At 43.0% G+C, this 18,546-nt stretch overlaps 1 protein-coding gene across 4 annotated transcripts in view; it reads left to right on the top strand.

Moving 5' to 3' along the window:
• The window catches only part of RFPL4B (ret finger protein like 4B), a 53,224-nt gene extending 34,966 nt beyond the window's left edge, over window positions 1-18,258 (top strand). For 3 of the 4 annotated variants that reach the window (XM_053222359.1, XM_053222360.1, XM_053222358.1), the window contains 2 exons: window positions 16,404-16,532; window positions 16,730-18,258. In XM_053222359.1, the coding sequence (XP_053078334.1) occupies window positions 16,845-17,657 (813 nt within the window). In that variant the 5' untranslated portion in view covers window positions 16,404-16,532; window positions 16,730-16,844 and the 3' untranslated portion in view covers window positions 17,658-18,258. Of the gene's footprint in view, window positions 1-10,765; window positions 11,985-16,403; window positions 16,533-16,729 lie in introns of those variants that run through there. The other variant, XR_008298395.1, reaches the window with a different exon arrangement.
• Window positions 18,259-18,546: the final 288 nt, after the last annotated feature.

Below are 18,546 nucleotides of genomic sequence, written 5' to 3'. Positions count from 1 at the left end.
TATTTTTTTAATGAGTAAAGACAGAGATAAAGAAGGAGAGAGCGAGAGAGAGAGGGAAAAGGAGAGAGAGAGAGGAGAGAGAGAGAGAGAATGTTAAACAAGCAAAGAAACTCCAGAACTCAGAAATTGGACTTCTGATGAAAGACTGTAAGCATCTTTGCCTCTGGTTGTATAAGACCACCAGTCATATGAGAGTAGGTACAACTCTTGACTTCTTGTGGGAAGATTATTCGCATTTTAGTTGATTTCACTTACAGCTTGATTGATTTGGAGTTCACGTTGGAAAAACTCCCTATTGCTTATTGTTCAAGGCCAGGCACGTCCATAAGCTCACCATTTGGCTGCCAAGCCTCCACTATTCCTGTGTGTTCTAAAGATCTGCCTTGACTCCGGCTTCCATTCAAGCTCCATTCAAGCTAGCAGGAAGAGCTTTACTCTCTGAAAAGGTGTGTCAGAGCAGAAGAATTTTCTTACAGATATCCCTTCTAGAAAGATCCCAAATTCGTTTCTCTCAATTGATTTTTCAATTTCTACACCCATCTCATCATATTTTTAATTTAATTTGCAAATAAAATGGCATTTGCATTATCTTGAGTAACCTTGTCCCTTCAATTACCTCTCATTTCCATTTCTAGAATCTCAATTATGTTATGATATGACGTGCCACAATTGCATTGTAAAAAGTCATGAACCATGATAATAGGGAGGCTATTCATGAAGATATTTCCTCACTGTCTATTCACACTAAGGGCCTGATTCATAAATTTGAAAGAAAAATTCCATGATGATGTGAGCTCGTGGAGAATCTTTGTTTTAATAGGTCAAATAGCCCAGGGTACGGGGCATGTTCACATGTGGGAGTTTTTCAACATGGCTGTTAAAGCAAGCCTTTGGGGCTTCTTACTTTAAAAAAATATCAAAAGTAGTTCGATAAAAATTCACTTTCTGAAAAACAAAGGACCCTCAGTCCCAAATTTGACCATTCTATTCTTTTTCTGACTCATTGTTTTTGAGTACCTGACAGCACATGGGTCTATAAAGACTGATTTTCAGCAGCTCATTGGCAAGGTGGACAATTTCAAAGCTTTGCTCCAACTCTTTAATATCTTTGAAAGACTCACCTCTTCATTGCTCAGTCTTTCACCACTTGTGCTTGAAGCACCAATATTCTTTTCTCAAAATCCATTCTGTAATTCAGTTAACTTCAATTGGAAATTTGGCATTGCTATGCTGGGCATCGTGTTGCACAAGGTAGGGGAAAGATGAAGGAGTACGATGTGCCCTCCTGGCTTCAAAGGAGAACATGACCATCAGGGAATGGAAGATACACGTACACACTATTCTTACCTTAGCTGTAGTGTGATATGTTGCATATGCGAATGATAAACGAAATCTCGTCCTGGTTTCTTTCATTACTCCAGCATAATTAAAGGCTTCTTCCTCATGATTCAAATGCTCTCCACCCTTCACCAAGAGTGGTGCACATTGTATGATGGTTAGTTGGGTTACCAGCGTAAAATGTGAGTTTCCTGACATTTCATTTAATACTTTAGCACCTATCAAGCTTTGTGGTATATAGTAGGGCCTTGAAAATTGTTGCATAAAGTGAATGGATGGATGGATAAGTGACGATCACCAAGAAAACCTGGATGCCTATAAATTCTTCCACGATCAGATCGATACAAGCTTCAGGGTTTGGAGGCTTTTGATTTCAATATGTTTCTGATATTGCTCTGTGAACCCAGGGATAAAATCCCTATGGTAAGGACAAGGAAAAGGAATTCAATTGTTTCCTCTCTCTCTATTTTTTACTACTACTTTTTTTCATTTGTAACAAATTGAATACTACAACAAGTCTTCAACTCTACAATCACGATTTTAGAAATTAACTTCTATACCTCTACTCTGCACTTGTTCGGTGTCTGGTCCAGTTTTATAATTTTCTTACCAATTCCTGGTAGGACAAAAACCTATCCTAGGTCAGCAATTCAATTCCGGGACCACAGAGTTCTTCACTCATCTCTAGTCATTTGTAAGGAGATTGTACCTCAGTACCCATTAGGAAGTAGAAATAAAGTCTAGATTCAATGGACATACTGTTTCCAGCGCTACAAAAGAAACATTGAAATGGTTTTTTGAATATAAAGACCTTTAGGTCCATCTGATTACTTGGACAGGAGAGGGAAAGATTAACTCACTTTCAAACTACTTGAGTTTAAAGTAATGTTGTTATAGAGAATAATGTGTAATATAGAGACGGCTTCAGTTAAGCATCAAGAAGTCAAAGCTATTAAATGGCTTGTAAATCTTGGTACTCAAAACAATGAATGAGTGGTAAAGAAAGCAAGAAAAATACACTTTTTCTTCCTTGAGAAGACGTTAAGGAAATGGCAACGAATCTATAAATGCCACTGGTGACTTCTGCCTCTTCTTGGTAGGCATTTAAATGGCTTGAGTGGCAATTAAAGGTGCTTTACACACATTATCTATAATTCTCCACAGAACTGTGCATGAAGCTCTATTTCCCCTAGCTTACAGATAAACAAACTGAGTCTCAGAAAGGTTCAATAACTGGCTTTAGGGAGACACACCTAGAAATGAAACCCAGATCTATCACTCTCCATGAATACAATATCTACATGAACTTAAGAAATTCGTTAATAAAATGAATGTCTGACATTGACCTAATTATAGCATTGAGCGGTATACCAAGCTTGAAAGATGGTAGTGTAGCTTCCACGTTAAACCAGGTCTGACTTCAGCATCTCCAGCTTCAGGATGGTTCTTCAGTATGAGAATGGGCCACCATTCTTCCTCAACAAGTCTTTCCATTCTTCCCATTCTTCCCATTCTTCCTCAACAAGTCTTGTCTTAATGCAAATCGCAAGATCAGATCTATGTCCCTGAGTGAACTTAAGTTTTGTTTGCTTTTTTGTTTTGTTTTAATCTCAGTAACGCTGGAAGTTTTAGCTTTCCTCTAACTGTTAGTAAAATGTTTTAGGCATGTTACAAGAATTTCCGATAGAAGTTACTAAGAGACGTATATATTTTGGAGATCCTTCCTACCGCACGTGAAATTCTCGAGGCTGTATCTTTTGTTGGATGTAGGGTCATTCGTGTATTAATTATTCGCTGTATAATTATTCATTGGAGATGTATTTATTACCTTCTGTATGTCAAATGTTACACCAGCTACAGGATAGGCCACATAATTTGCAGGTCTTAGTTCAAAATAAAAAAAAGTGTTCAAAAACGAAGAATTTTAATATAGGAACAGCAGAACATTAAGTCAGGCGTAAAGCCCTTCTCAATCTTCCATACAATTGCATAGATCGGGCATCTCTAAAGCTGACCCTGGCTAGGTGCTCAGGACATAAAGGTGAGTAGAAACTGCTCTTGACCTCATGGAACTTATGGTCTACTAGGAGAGACAGATTAGAAGCAATCACATCAAATATTTTGATTATTTGGCAATAATAAAAACAGTATTAATAATAATTCCATATTAAGTACTCCAAAGGGGTGGGGGGGAAGATTCTATGAGATAGTTTATCCAAGGCATGGGACTTAGGCCTGGGTTCTGGGAAAGCTCTACAGAAGTTATGTTTAAAAGACAAGAGAAATAAACTAGGGATGAAGGGAAGGAGGAGTCCCTCAGGCAGAAAAAATATTTCATCAGTACTTGCTCAGGGGCTAGGGGGAGGGGCTTAGCCCATCCTAGAATTGGATGAAGGACCCTGTATATGGTGGGGGGGGGGGGAAGGGAAAGGGTGGTGGGAGTTAAGACCGAAGAGGTAGATAGTTCCCAGATGCTGGCCAGTACCTGGCCTTGTAGGCCTGTGTAAGGATTTTGGTCTTTATCTTAGGGACAATGGGGATCCACTGAAGAGTTGTAACCAAGGGGCAGGCAGTGGTGGGTCTGAGTAACAGAAAGACTGGAAGGGGGCTAGGATAGATACAGGGCAAGCAGTTAGGCTGTTGTGGTATTTGGGGCCAGAGCAAGTGGTAGCTTAGTCTGGGATAAGGGCCGAGGGGGTGGGGAGATGTGGCTGGCCTTTAGAGATGAGGGCTTGGGGCAAGCACGTGCAGAAGGGAGGGTTTCGGCTGAACTTGCACGAGCATGATACCGGCAGATGTTTAAAATTAGGGGCCCAAATGACATTTTGCTTGGCCTTGCTCCTCCTAGAAACTATTCAGAAAAATGGGATAAATACATATTTGGAGCATGAGAAAGGATGAAAAACTTCCCTCTTCTACTAACCTGTCTCTCTGTGGGGGAGAGAAAAATTGGTGACTGTTTAGTCTCTTGAGTAGGGAGAGCAGTGGGTGGTCGAAGTTAGGGGTCCGAAGCCTCCCCTATGTCTCCAGAAGCGGGTTTGTCCCGCACTGTTGGATTAGTCCGGAGGGGGAACGGATGGCCTGAAGAGGTGAAGTGCAGAATTTTTGCTGTATTTTCCCTTACCGATGCGACAGCAGCGCCTTTGCGACTCTCAGCTCTCCTTGCGAAGGGAGGTCTGGCCATTTCTGGAAGATCTGTAGAGATAGGAAGCCCCGAAAGCAGGTCTTTCTTGTAAAAGTTCTCTAATTAAAACTGGCTGCCAAAACCCGGCACAGAGCAAAACAAGCCATTTCTTTGATATAATTAATTAAAAAAATCATAGTGGAGCCCTCTCAGTCTTTTGGGCTGAGGAACAAGAGGGTGAGCATCATCATAGCAGGAGTCCCCTCTTTCCAAAGCCTTTGCTCTCCTCCCGATTTAGCTGCTGTGATTCCTACTTCTTTTCAGATGCTCCTTTCCCCTGGGGCCGAATTCTCACCTACTCCAAGGATCATCCTAAAACGTTATTCTCCCCAGGGTAATTTTTACAAGCCCATGCTTGTTATAGCAGGAAAAAATGTATTTGGAATGGTGGCATTTCAAGCTCTCTGCCAATGCACAGTGCCTTCAGCCGTTTGCCAAATCCTTGCAAAGCTGGTCCTATGGCGGGTCACTAGTTATCAGGTCACTAGTCGTGCGTCCATCACGTACTAAGTACAGACTATAATTACTTAGTAAATCCTATTAAAATGAAGCCCACCAGTATTCATGTGTAGTAATATCCGTGGTCTGGCGAACTACATCCATAATGAAATCCTATTTGAATTTCGCAATCTCTTTCCCCACTGACCTATCGGAATTGCTAACAAGCTCCAGTAACAAGCCCGTTAGTGACAGATCGGTGTTACGCATTATTTCCTTTCTTTTGGCCTCACTTGCAGAGAAATGAGCAGAAGTTAGATACCAAGAGGAAAAATTAGAGAGGATGGAGCAAATATAGGCTTGTTGATCTTCGAAAAATTGATGCCTGGCAACATCGGAAGAGCAAGAAACTCAAGACCTGCATGAATATTTTCTTTTACGTAGACATCATTCGGTCCTCTCAATAAGAGTTGATGCTTTGGGATTTATTATAAAAAACACCAGAATGCTTGTTGTTAAGTTCTCTGTGATGCTGAGAAAAGTGATTATAAATTTTACAAACTGATTTCCCCTCAGCGAGGCAATGTCTTGGCTAATTTTACTCCACTGCTTCTAAAATCATCATGCTACAAATCTCGATGAATCTAACTGCGTGAGGGTGCAGATCTCATTTGCATTTATTGCTAATATTCATAAAACTTCCCACAAGCGCAAGGAAAGTGATGCCCATTGACTGGTTTCCTGCTGGCCATCATCAAGGCTAGGATCATGAATAATGAAGGCTGGGGCTGCAGTTCCCACAGAGACGCGGTAGATGGCAGTGTGCAACACAGATTCCTGAGCTTGTGACCTCCATAGCCGGGCAGATGACTGGGAAGAGATTGCATCTCTGGACCTGAATGTTGTTTTTTTCCAGCCCAGCCAGAGGAAGAGGTTGTCCTCCTAGGAAATGATGTCTCTGCATAAACTTGGTTTTGCTGAATCAGTAAACTGCAGTTCTTTTGAACTGCTCTGACCCCCAAGAATGTTAAGCTTCTTTAATTTAAGTCTGCAAAGAATCTGAACCTCAAAGCTCTTCTTCAATGCATGGGGTAATCTTTCGGTTATACGATGTGCTGACCTTCCCATGCTTCATATTTTATTAATCCCTAAAACAAGATCATTCTGGGCAAGCTATAGATAAGCCCTCTGGACATTTCATAAGTACGTGCTGAGTACACTAGGACTTTGTGGTTTGACTTTTCAGCATCATGAGGAGCCTAATTTGAGCAGTCAGCGTCGACTGTGTTTTCTTTGGTTATTTTTAAAGCATTTATATATTTTTGCATATTCCCCCCAATAGAATGCTCATTTTTCAGTAGTCCCGAAAGGTATTTAAGGCAAGTAAAATTTCTGATTACAGAAGAGATAGGCATCGAGTTTTGTTGAAGATTTAGAAACTGTGATTACTTCGTTCATAAGCAAAGAAACCCTTTTTAATATGCTGCTCATTATTAAACACTAGCAAAGGAGACCTTAGTTGACATCAGTAACAGATATTTTTAAAAAGGACATTTCCCTAGAATAGGAGCTCCTAGAGGAAAGGAGAAATGTTATATGTAAATCGTGTGCAGCACTTAATTACACTGAGATTTAATAATTTAAGTAGACATGCACCCATGCTCATGCTTTCCTAACCTTTCCTTCTGTCTGGATTTGTGTCCTGGGACTGGGGGCTTTGCTCCGACCTCTGTCTTGCAGCGTGTGTGGCCTGCCTGGCCTTTCCCACCTGGACAAATATGCTACATCATATTTATTTTTCCAGATCTCTTTGTCCATTTAGATTTCAGACCTCCACAGTCTCCCGGAACACCTAGCTTTGGCTTTTCCTGGCTTGACTTCCTCTGCCGGCACACAGGGCCCGGTGAGGCTGAAATGCTAGGTATTCTCAGAGTTGCCCCAGTGCACCGAAGGCCTTTGGATTATGGGATTATGTTGCTGATTGCAGGGGTCTCTTTCCTCAGTGGCTCCGAAATAATCTCTTTTGGGGATTGCTCTTCCCCTTCCTCTAGATGCTGGTGTTTCTCAGAGTTCTGCCCTAGGCCCTCCTTCCCCATACCGTACGGCTGTCGTGGGCAATGCCCCAGCTACCATTTACACGTACCGCGTACACACAAATCCCTTCCACACCCATGTCTGTAGCCCAGATCCTTCTCCTGAGCTTCAGAACTGTAGATGTCTCACATTTACAGAGACACTTAGATGTCTTGCTATAGTAGGCGCATGGGGTAGAATAGTTAGTCCGTTATTTGGGGTAGGACAACATGAGTCAATCAATAAATTCACTATGAACTATCAGTCCACAATACTTGTTAGACACTTTATTGTGGAGAGTCCTCAATAATTGGAATTCTTTTAGGGTGAGAGGAGGGCTTGGTTAGAAAAGTAAAGCTACACGAATCACTTCCATTTGATTCACATAGGATAGATGAGTTGGCATTGCTTTCAAAGGTCTTTGATTTTGGGGTGCCTGAGTGGCTCAGTCGGTTAAGTGTCGGACTTCAGCTCAGGTCATGATCTCACGGTTTGTGGGTTCAAGCCTCGCATCGGGCTCCGTGCTGGCAGCTCAGGGCCTGGAGCCTGCTTCGGATTCTGCGTCTCCCCCTCTCTCTGCCCCTCCCATGCTCATGTTCTGTCTCTCAAACATAAGTAAACGTTAAAAAATAAAATAAAACTTCAAAGGTCTTCGATTTTAAGAAATAAACATTAAATGGCATGAGGGTTCTGAAAAGAGGATGTCCAAAAACAGACCAAATCTGTTGTCCTCTGTCATCTATATGTAGACGTGGTTAAAAAAGTATATGGGTGACTAACAGCCCATTATACACCACAGAGTGCCTTGTTTACTTCTCGACCTTACTTACCTTCTCATATATTTGTCTTACCTCCCTTCCTTATATTGTAACATATAAATTGTCAGCTGGGTCATTCCTGTGTTTTGGATCCCCTTAGTATTTAACAGAGTATCTTAAGCTAGTAGATACTCAATGGATGTTTGTGTGCAAGGCTTAAAGTGTTGCTGGCTCTTCTGAAGCAGGACAGTTGTCTTGCTTAGTTTATTTGGACCTACCTCATGACAATGGGCATCATGCTGCTAAGACACCGTGCTGTGTTTAAATGATAACAAATTGAACGATTGGACTGCATAATTCATCCTATGTTGTGTTCGCAGGACTGTGCTGACTTTGTTAATTAGTCATTACCATTTCTTGTTTGGCAATGATACCATGCTAAAGAATTCACTAATAGAATTGTAGAAGACAAACAAACAAACAAACAGACAGACAAACAAAAACCTAAAAAGTTAATGCCCAGGCATTCAAGTAATAATAAGGTCATTTAGAAATATGTGTCACACCTCTCTCTTTAGTTAGGTGATAAACTATCAAAAAGATGCAAACAAATGGCAGAAAATATCGACAGGATCCAGAATTTTCAATCCCTAGATCAGATCTGATGAGTTACTATGACGATCAAGGCAGCACAGATTTATAGTTCCAGAAGCTAAAAGAATTAAGTTAGTGGCTATTTGAATCAGACTTCAATTGTATTGGATTGTATGCATAAAACAGAGACATCACAAGATACTGATCTGAGCAGGATAGATGTTGATTTCGGTCTCATGTGAAAGATGACTAGAGGTAGGCCGCCTGGGAGGCTTCGTAACAGTGAGGGCACTTGGCTTGATAGAGTCTTAAAGTCATCGTCTGTGAGCTTAAGATGATGACAGCAGGTGCCTTCCATAGAGCTACAAGAATTCCACGCTGGAAAACAGTGAAGTCCTTAGAAAAATGCCTGCCAGAAAGCAAGTGCTCAGAGGGTGTGATTTATTCAATGTGAGGGAACCGCAGATGAGTCAAGCGACCACATGAATAAACGGAGAACCAGCACTGGGGTCACGCATAAGGAAGGATGCAGGAGGATAGTACAGGAGGATATAACAGGGGCTTCTGCACTGGCCTCGACCACACTCCCCTCTAGAACTGACCCCCCAGCTGCGTCTGAATGATGGGTGAATAGGCGTTGTCAGGGTGGCTAGATGGGGCTGGTTCCAGTTAGAGGGAACCGACTGTTCTGAATTGTGGAGGAGCACAGGGAAGGAATGAAAGAAGGATGTATGTCGACATTCGAGAGGATGAGGCTGGAGAGAGGGGCAGAGGCCAGGAAGCCATGGTAGGGGCTTTGGCGTGTCTCCGAAGACGGATGGACAGCCACCAAAGAAGATGAACCGGTGGAGGAGGGCGTTACCAAGCCTGGATCGCTGCCTTGTTTCCTGGGCCGGACTTGTAGTCTCTGACCTCTGTGAGGCTGAGCAGCTGCAGGCAGGACTGCAGGCAGCTCGCCTTGATGTACCTCTACTCCCAGGACGGGTGGGGGGGGGGGGGGTGAAACACAACTTGTTGTGAGAGATCTGCAGGCTCTATTTGATAATACATCGAGCGTCAGCTAATTAGGTGGAGAGGAAATTTATTTTGACTCCGACTTCCTCACCTCCGCAAAAATATTTTGACAGTCTGAATCCGGAGGAGAAAACATATGGGTAATCTGAAAACACGTCTAGTTGGCTCTGGAAACCCCGAGAGAGCAACAGCTCGAGGGGCAGGGTCACATGTGTGTGTGCGCTCCGGCACACTCACCGCTCACTCACATTCACACTGTCTCCCTCCAGCCTTTGCTCAGCATCTGGGACCTTCGAGCTGGGAGGAGGGTGGGCCCATTTGGGGTCACTAAGCGCTACTCCTTTTTTTTTTTTTTTTTTTTGAGGGTGGGTGGCCTAATGTCATTGACACATAGAGACCCAAGTTAGAGCTTGTTCTTTTCACAGGTAATTTGCGGCAGATAAAGACCTCTGTTGCCAGTTCTTATACAGAAAGGAACACACGTCGTGAATAAACCACATGAACATTCCCTTTTTTTCCTCCCAATTTTGGGCAAATAAATAAATCAATAAATGAAAACCCTTCGAAGGAACAAAAAACAAGAGGCCCATTAATAGGATGAGAGTAGAGGTTACATATCAAATATATAACTATGGAGTCCAACGGTCCCTTTTTGTAGTCTGTTTCTGAGAATTAGTGCGAAACTGGGACATTCTGCCCGCAGGTCTCCCCCTGCTTTAGGAAGGTTCATGTTACACCATTTTGCTTTTATAAAAGACCTACCTTAGTACCTGTCTTCGCTAACTGAAAGCAATGCAAAGAGAATTTGCACTGTGACCAAAAAATAAATAAATAAATAAATAAAATGTGGAAGCGAAGATAGCATTCAGCGTTTGTTTGACAGGAACCATTATACAGGCAGCGCGCGCTGGGGCAGCGGAGTGGCGCCACCAAGCGCCTCACCCAGGAATTACACCCAGCATCTCAGCGTCCAGCTGCCAGAGCTTTGAAACAGTGTGGTCGCATCTGGGCTTTTTCTTGTTTTATTTTCTGCATCCATTGGCAACATGTATCCTAAGGTATCCGAAATGCCTAAGAGGTTATTAAATGTTGAGTCTGGGGACACTCAAAAAAATGTCCATCTAAATCAATGGAGATTGTTGCTTCGCTTTTACACCATTTCAGCTTAGGGAAGTTTTCATAGGAACCTTCTACTTTTGGATGGTGGGGGAAACCTGTTCTCTAAAGTGCCACAAATATTCTCTTTATGGGGTTTGCCAGGTTTGTAATATAGGCTCCCTTTGAAGAGGAGAGTGTGGGAACTCTATTAGCAAATTCTGGCGACATTACTAATTCAGAGATGTGCCCTCCACCTTCTCCCATTTAGACAGACGGGTCCACTTTAATGTGACCAGGCAGCCAAGAGCCAGGGAGGACGAGGTTTGGCGAAAAGAGGAGGCTGCAAACCAGAGAAAGCCCAGCGCCAGCGGAAGGAAGCTCTCTGTGAAAAGCCGCCCCACTGTAGCTGCTGCCTTTTGAAAAATACAAACGGTGTTTGGAAGAATACATCATCTCCTTGCAGGGATCTTAGACTCCTGATCGGGCTGACTGTGCCCGGCTCCCCCATCAATGGCTGTATCTTATCTAACTAGCAAGTGTGAAAGTCGATTTCTTTTTTAATCAGGGAGCTATGGAAACAAGCTTATTTTGTGATTTAGTCTTAACTCACGGAAGCACTACTGATCATTAAAAATGACGCTAAAGCTTAAAAAAATACACACATTTTTGATCTGTTGTCACGAGGATGCTAAGATATTACACACAAGTGACTTCAAGTATTTTCAGCACTAGAACATGAAAAATGACATTTCTTACTAAATTCAGCATTACAGTAGTTATGAGGAATCTGGGAATTAAAGTATTTCTGGGAGGATATATTTCTCCCAGCAGATAAAGTCTCAGCAACAGCCACAATTAGAGCTGGCTGAAAAATATAAACTCAGTGAGCAGTGATGCTTTTTGTGACAAATGGTCTGCTGAGGGCCTGATAGATGTTAGTGATAGAAAAAAAACCTGGTTTGGCATTGTTATTGCAGTTGAATAGTTTAAGAAGAAAAAAATGAAAAGAACCTTTCTATGATTGGGCAAGAAAGAAGAAAAACATTTCATATTTAGCTACATCGTATGAATTAGTTCTGAGACTACAGAAGCCACACGAAAAAGACCGTTGGGTTCATCGTTGGGGTCTTTGGTGGCCAAGAAACTAAGATTTGGAGCTGCCGCTTGGAGTTATGAAATTGGTTGAGAAGCAGTGGACTTCCTTTTTCCAATTAAGTATCTGTGGGAAGCCAAATATTCTGTACAGGGTTCAACCAAAACAACGTATCGCGACAGATCAAGCAGAAGCAGATGTGAGAAAGCAGCCGTATTTGTTGATTAGGAATTATAGAGGTTTTCAAACACGCAAAATAATGACACTCTTCCACCTTAATTGTATTTTTTTGGTTGTTTTGGAAACTACTTATTGTCTATAAAGCCATGTCATTTATGTTACCATATAATAGTTTTGTTATTTTAAATGTGTTAAATAAATCTTTAGAAATGTTTGCAGTTTTCATGTGTAATACTGTAAACACGGAGAAGTATAATTTGTATAAATAGGAAGTTTTTGGGGATTTGCAGTTACATTTAAGAGTGGAAAGGAGCTTATGATGAAACACTTTTAAAAATGTCAGACCCCCGCTATAGATATTTAACTCATGGAAATGGAGACAGAAACTGGGTAAAAAGAGAGAAAAAGCTGGTCAATTGGCTTTGCAGCAAGAGCAGGAACCCTGAGGAACGGGAGGTTATTCAGAATGTGTGTATCTCAGGGAGAGGGTTTATTCTTACTTTCCCTCAACTACCGGAATTCATTGACCTTTCATCTCCCTTTTGTTTGATTACTGTGTCATAGTTCTCCTTCATTATGACTTTTACTGCTTCTTCTACTTTAGTTTTTCTTTTAGAGAGTGTGAGTAGGAGAGATGGGCAGATGGAGAGAGGGAGAGAGAATATTTTTTCTTTCTCAATGTTTATTTATTTATTTATTTAATTTTGAGAGAGAGAGAGAGAGAGAGAGACAGAGCAAGAGAGCAAGGGAGCTTGTGAGTGGGGGAGGGGCAGAGAGAGAAGGAGACACAGAATCCTAAGCAGGCTCCAGGCTCTGAGCTGTCAGCACAGAGCTTGCGGCGGGGGTGGAGGGGGGTGGAGGGGGGTGGAGGGGGGTGGAGGGGGGGCGGGGGCAGGGCTCGAACCCAGGGACCCCCAAATCATGACGTGAGCCAAAGTGGGACGCTTAACTGACTGAGCCACCCAGGAGCCCCAGAGAAAGAGTCTTAAGCAGACTCCATGCTCAGCGCAGAACTCAATGGGGGTTGGGGGGAGGGGGATGCATCCTACAGCCCTGGGATCATGACCTGAGCTGAAATCGACAGTCAGACGCTCAACAAACTGAGCCACCCACGCACCCTTCTTCTACTTCTTACATAAACGCTATATAATTTATTGTTTAAACTGGGACAGATTGGAAAGTAAAAGGGGATGTTACTAATAATTATGGTGGGGTAACAGGCTTACCTGGTTGCTATCTCTCATCCTGTCCGATAACTGTCCCCGAAGAGCAGAATCACCGAGTCCAAGGATAGGAAACTGTTCTAGAGCCTGTTCTCACTCAAAACAGTTTCAGAGATGATAACACCAATTATTACATTAGCCAAGACTTCATTAGATTTCAGCAGTACGCTTCTGTATTTGATCTCCAAAATATTTTGTTTTTTAAAGTTGAGCTCTGAAATTAGAGAATCTCATTTGCATGGCAGTAGGTTTGTTAGTTTAACTCAGAGGATAACCGCTGGAAAATCTTGAATGTGACTTCAGACCAACATCTTGCGCGCGGAGGAGGGTTGCTTGAGTTTACTTGGTCAGGTTGAGATAATCCAATCTTTGGGGTGGAGACACTGACCCTGCGTGTGGGTGGAGACTATGTCATAGGAACTATATAAGGCCAGAATCTCTTGAGCTCAAACTCACTTTAGAGAGAAGCTAAGGCTAGGAGAAGTGGAGGTGTAGACTTTGGACCTACGAGATGGCTGCAATTGTCTAAATCAGTGTAAGTAGTCTCTTCCCTCTGTGCTATTTCCACTGTCCTATTTCTCTCTCTTTCACTACGAGTTATCTTTTAAATGCTTTTATCTTTAGATTTCTGGAGTCAGTCTTACCTGTGTCAGGGAACTTTTTCCACCTTCTACTCTAATATTGTCAGTTAAATTTTTACGTATTAACTTCAGGTGGTTTTTTTTTATGCATAGAAGTGTTTATTATTATTATTTGAATACATATATATATTCTTAAAATTTATTTATTTTGAGAGAGAGAGAGAGAGAGAGAGCACAAGCCGGGGAGGGGAAGAGAGAGAGGGAGAGAGAGAATCCCAAGCAGATTCTGCCCTATCAGCACGGAGCCCGATTCAGGGCTTGGACTGCAAACCTTGAGATCATGACCGGAGTTGCAGTCAGATGCTTACCCGACTGAGCCAGCCAGGTGCCCCCCGCATACATGTATTTTTATGTGTTTTCAATGACAAATGTAGGTGTTTTAAAAGGGTTCCTTTTTATTTTCTAGCATTATTTCTTAAAGCTGTTTCTGGGTTTTTACTTAAATATATTTATCAAATTTTTTTTTTCCAAATGTTTATTTAAATTCCAGTTAGTTAACACACAGTGTCATTTTAGTTTCAGGTTAGAATTTAGTGATTCGTCCCTTACATACAACACTCAGTACTTATCACAAGTGCCTTCCTTAATCCCTATCGCCTGTTGAACCCATTCCCCTACCCACCTTCCCTCCAGCAACCCTCAGTTTGTTCTCTGTCACTGAGGGTCTGTTTCCTGGTTTTCCTCCCTCTCTTGTTTTACCCCTGTGTTCATTTGTTTTGTTGCCATTTGCAATGGCATGATGTGGATGGAGCTAGAGAGTATTACACTAAGGGAAATAAGTCAGAGACAGACAAACACCATAGGATTTCCTTCAAATGTGGAGTTTAAGAATTGCTACTTTTAATAGCTGTATTATAATTAACAGAATTATTTCATTATTTTTATATGATTAGATTGTTTCTGATTGTTTGGAGTCATAGATAACACGGATAAGGACTTTTTACAAATGCAGTATTTTTTTTTTCTTTTGTTAATTTTTTTCTTGCATATATTCCAAGGTGGGTTAGGCAAGCTCTTTTAGACTGTAAGCACCATATTCAATTTGCCTTAAAAAGTCAGGTTTTGGGGGTTCCTGGGTGGCTCAGTTGGTCACGCGTCCCACTTTGGCTCAGGTCATGATCTCACGGGCCGTGAGTTTGAGCCCCGCATCTGGCTCTGTGCTGACAGCTCAGAGCCTGGAGCCTGCTTCAGATTCTGTGCCTCTGTCTCTCTCTGCCCCTCTCCCGCTTGTGCTCTGTCTCTCAAAACTAAACATTAAGGAAAAAAATTCAAGTTTTTGGAAAGTGTGATGGGGATTTAGAGAAGAGGTGTATCTCTTTTCTTTTATTAAAATTTTTTTAACATTACTTATTTTTGAGAGACAAAGAGAGGCAGAGCATGAGCAGGCAGGGGGAGAGAGAGAGGGAGACACAGAATCTGAAGCAGGCTCCAGGCTCTGAGCTGTTTGTTAGCAGAGAGCCTGACACGAGGCTCGAACTCTCAAACTTCGAGACCATGACCTGAGCTGAAGTCGGATGCTCAACCGGCTGAGCCACCCAGGTGTTCCCCCCACCCCACCCACTCTTTTTAACATTTATTTATTTATTTTGAGAGAGAGAGAGTGTATGTGTGTCTGTGAGCGTGATGAGTGGGTGAGGGGCAAAGAGAGAGAGGGAGAGAGAGAATCCCAAGCAGGGTTCTAACTGTCAGCTCTGTTATTGCAGAGCCCGTCATGGGACTTGAGATCATGACCTGAGCTGTGAGATCATGACCTGTGAGATCACGACCTGAGCTGAAGTCAAGAGTCAGATGCTTAACCATCTGAGCCACCCAGGTGCCTCAGGAAGGAGCGTATCTCTTGTCACTCAGCCAGGCCCAATCAGACTGGAATGCCATCCAGGAACTGGAAGACTTCCAAAGACTCCAAGTTCCTTGTGGGCAGATGTCCTGTCTATCGTTACATATGTCTGTATCCCCAAAGTCTAGTGAAGGGTGGGAGCATGGAAAGTTCCTAGTAAGTATTTGTTGGATGAAGATGAGGAAACGTGTTCCAGGATGTTCTAGCAACCGAGTTTTTCTGGGCTAGCCTCAGGAGTGCCCATTCCTTCCTACTCTGTCCCTCTATGGTAACAATGACGTAGCTCATGTTTTTGTCTCTGATTCTGTTACTTCAGCCACGACTGACCGTGTGGTTTGTGAATTCTCAGCAAGAAGTTCTGTTAGTTATTATTCAGTATAGGCCCTTTTTCAAGAAGAGTCCTCCATTCACACTGTCTCACCGGCACTGACTAGCCTTAAGCGGGGCTGTCTTTGGGTCAGGGGCCCAACTTGTTCCAAGCCCTCACTCAAAGTACGCAACCTTTGCAGGAAGGCCCAGGAGGTGTCTCTAGGAGTGAGCTCTGGGCGGAGTGAGCTCTGGGAGGAGCGAGAAGATGCTGTAACTGGAGGGCATCTTCCTTGTCAGGAACACCTTTTTGGCTTGTGTTCAGACATTTATTTTAGAGAAGTTCGTGACAATGGTTATGTTTTTATTCATACTCAAGCCTTATGAGTTTTCTAAGAGTGCTTCAAAGCATTTCATCTGAATGATACTTCATCCTTAAAATTGATTCTGTAATGGGTATCTCAACCATTTTGCAGTGGTTTTCTCTAGTTTTTTACTTACATATGGTAGTTTTCTTTGAAATACTGAGGGCTTCTTAGAGCCACTTTTCTGTGACCGCTTAAGTCGGATTGGCTTTATTTTTATAGTTGGATTTGGATATGCAAATTATTTTTCTTGAACTGCAGGTGACCTACAGAGATTAGAGGCAGAAGCTGGGCTCCCAGATCCTGCTAAAGGCCTCATTGCACTCAGCTCCCACAGAGAGAAGCTGTGGTCAGAGCAGAGAAGACTTCGTCTGGGCGTCTCCACACAAGGTCAGCTGCCCCACCTGAAAAGATAATGTCCGCTGTCCTGTCTCTCTTTTGTGATCACCTAGCTTCTCTCAAAGATACATGGTTCCCTGTTTTTCTCACAGATAGTGCTTTTACTATGATTCTCTGGTGATTTAGTGCTGCTTTCCTGTATAAGCTGCAGGAAGAGTTATACTATTTAATGTTTGTATTGGATTTAGGTACATCCTGATTATTGAAGAGCAGATTGTGTACTGAAGGCTCCCAATCGCTTTCAGAAGCTAATAAAGGGCGACTTCAGCTCAGTTCACTGCCAAGGAGTGACCTTCAGAGACCATGGCCCAGAGTCTGCAAGAGGAGGTGACCTGTCCGGTTTGTCTGGAAATTTTCTTAAGCCCCATTTTACTCCCCTGTGCACACATTTTCTGCTTTCATTGCGTGCAAAGATGGATGCTAGAACACAGGGATCTGAAATTGACCTGCCCCGTGTGTCGAGGGGTAAGTGACAGCCCCCCTTTGGAGGAATGGCAAATTGGAGCACTATCACTTCTGTTCACACAGCACAGTGCCCTACTGGAGAAAAGTCTGCACGTAAGCAATGAGTTGTTGAGGTTCCGGGAGGATATGACCCTGGATACAAGCACCGCCCACTCCTTCCTCATCCTCTCTGATGACCTCAAGAATGTTCGGTGTGGGACGATCTGCCGCAACCCAGTGGAAGATCCCCAGAGGTTCACCCACCTGGCCTGTGTCCTGGGCACCCCATGCTTCTCCTCCGGCTGCCATTACTGGGAGGTCGAAGTGGGACAGGCGGAGGAGTGGACCCTGGGGATCTGCCAGGAATCAGTCGACAGAAAGAGAAAGGCCGGTTTCTCCTCCGAGCATGGCTTCTGGTTTATCAGCATGAAAGCAGGGACCATCTATACCAGCTCCTTCCCAGAAACCAGAATTCCTGCGAGCCCTGAACTTAGCCACGTAGGAATTTTTTTAGATGTTGAGATGGAAGAAATCAAGTTTTTTGATGTGAGAGGTAATGCCCTCATCTATACACACAGTCATCTCTCATGTGTGGAGCCTTTGCGTCCATTCTTCTGTCCCGAGCTGCCTAGAGAAAGTGACAGTGGTGCCTCCCTGAAACTCTGCTCATGAGAAACTCAGCACTTCCTAGAAGATTTCTCAGAGGTGAATGAGACCTTTGACTCGAGAAAGGGCAGAATGACCTAGAGAGAGACCATGTGTGTAGTAGAAAGGTTGTGCCGATTTTTGAAATAGATTTTGTAGACTTTGCAGCTGAATAGTTTTTGGGGTGCATTTTGTAGACTTCGTAGCTAAAGAACTATGGGGTCTTAGGGGGTGTTAGTAAGCACTCTAAGCCCCAGTTTTCCTAGTCTTCAAGTGGGGATCATTATATCTCTCAGCCAAATAGCTATGATGATCAGAGACGATGCTGTGCATTTATTTTGTACTAAATACAAATGGGCCATTTCAGATTGGAAGTTAAATAAAATATTTTGTGGGTAGAGACAATGCCTTTTTCATTATTTTATGCCTTTTCTGCAATTCCTGATAATGATAGCTGTCTGGGAAAGAAGAAGGAAACAGCCAGCATGAGATATTTTGACGTGAAGTTTCAGTGAGAGACGAAAGTACTGGGAAAGAACTACGTTTCTCATTTTTGTTTTCTCCCAAACACAGCTGCCGAAGTTTTCCTGAAAGACAAAACTTTGAGGTGTCTCCAGTTAATCGTGATTCACGTTTGTTCTAATGGGAATTGTCCTTTGCCCATTTCAAGGATTGGCCTCCCATGTGGTTATCAAAGGGGTATGGTCTTACGGCAGGCACAGAGGTGCCAACAGGCTCAGACAATGTCAAGCTGTTAAGATCCCGAACCTTCTGGAGTAATGAAGGAACGGGGAATGAGGGAAATGAGTAATGAGGGAAACTTCGGCCCTTGAGAAGAGTGGACCCCTGGCCTTCCGCCCACCGGCTGCATTTGTGCATGGGAAACCCTTCCTTCTGAGAGGAAAGGACACCTCCC

Source organism: Acinonyx jubatus, chromosome B2 (assembly GCF_027475565.1).
Source record: "Acinonyx jubatus isolate Ajub_Pintada_27869175 chromosome B2, VMU_Ajub_asm_v1.0, whole genome shotgun sequence".
Classification (NCBI taxonomy): Eukaryota; Metazoa; Chordata; class Mammalia; order Carnivora; family Felidae; genus Acinonyx; species Acinonyx jubatus.
This window is presented reverse-complemented; position numbering and strand designations above follow the sequence as displayed.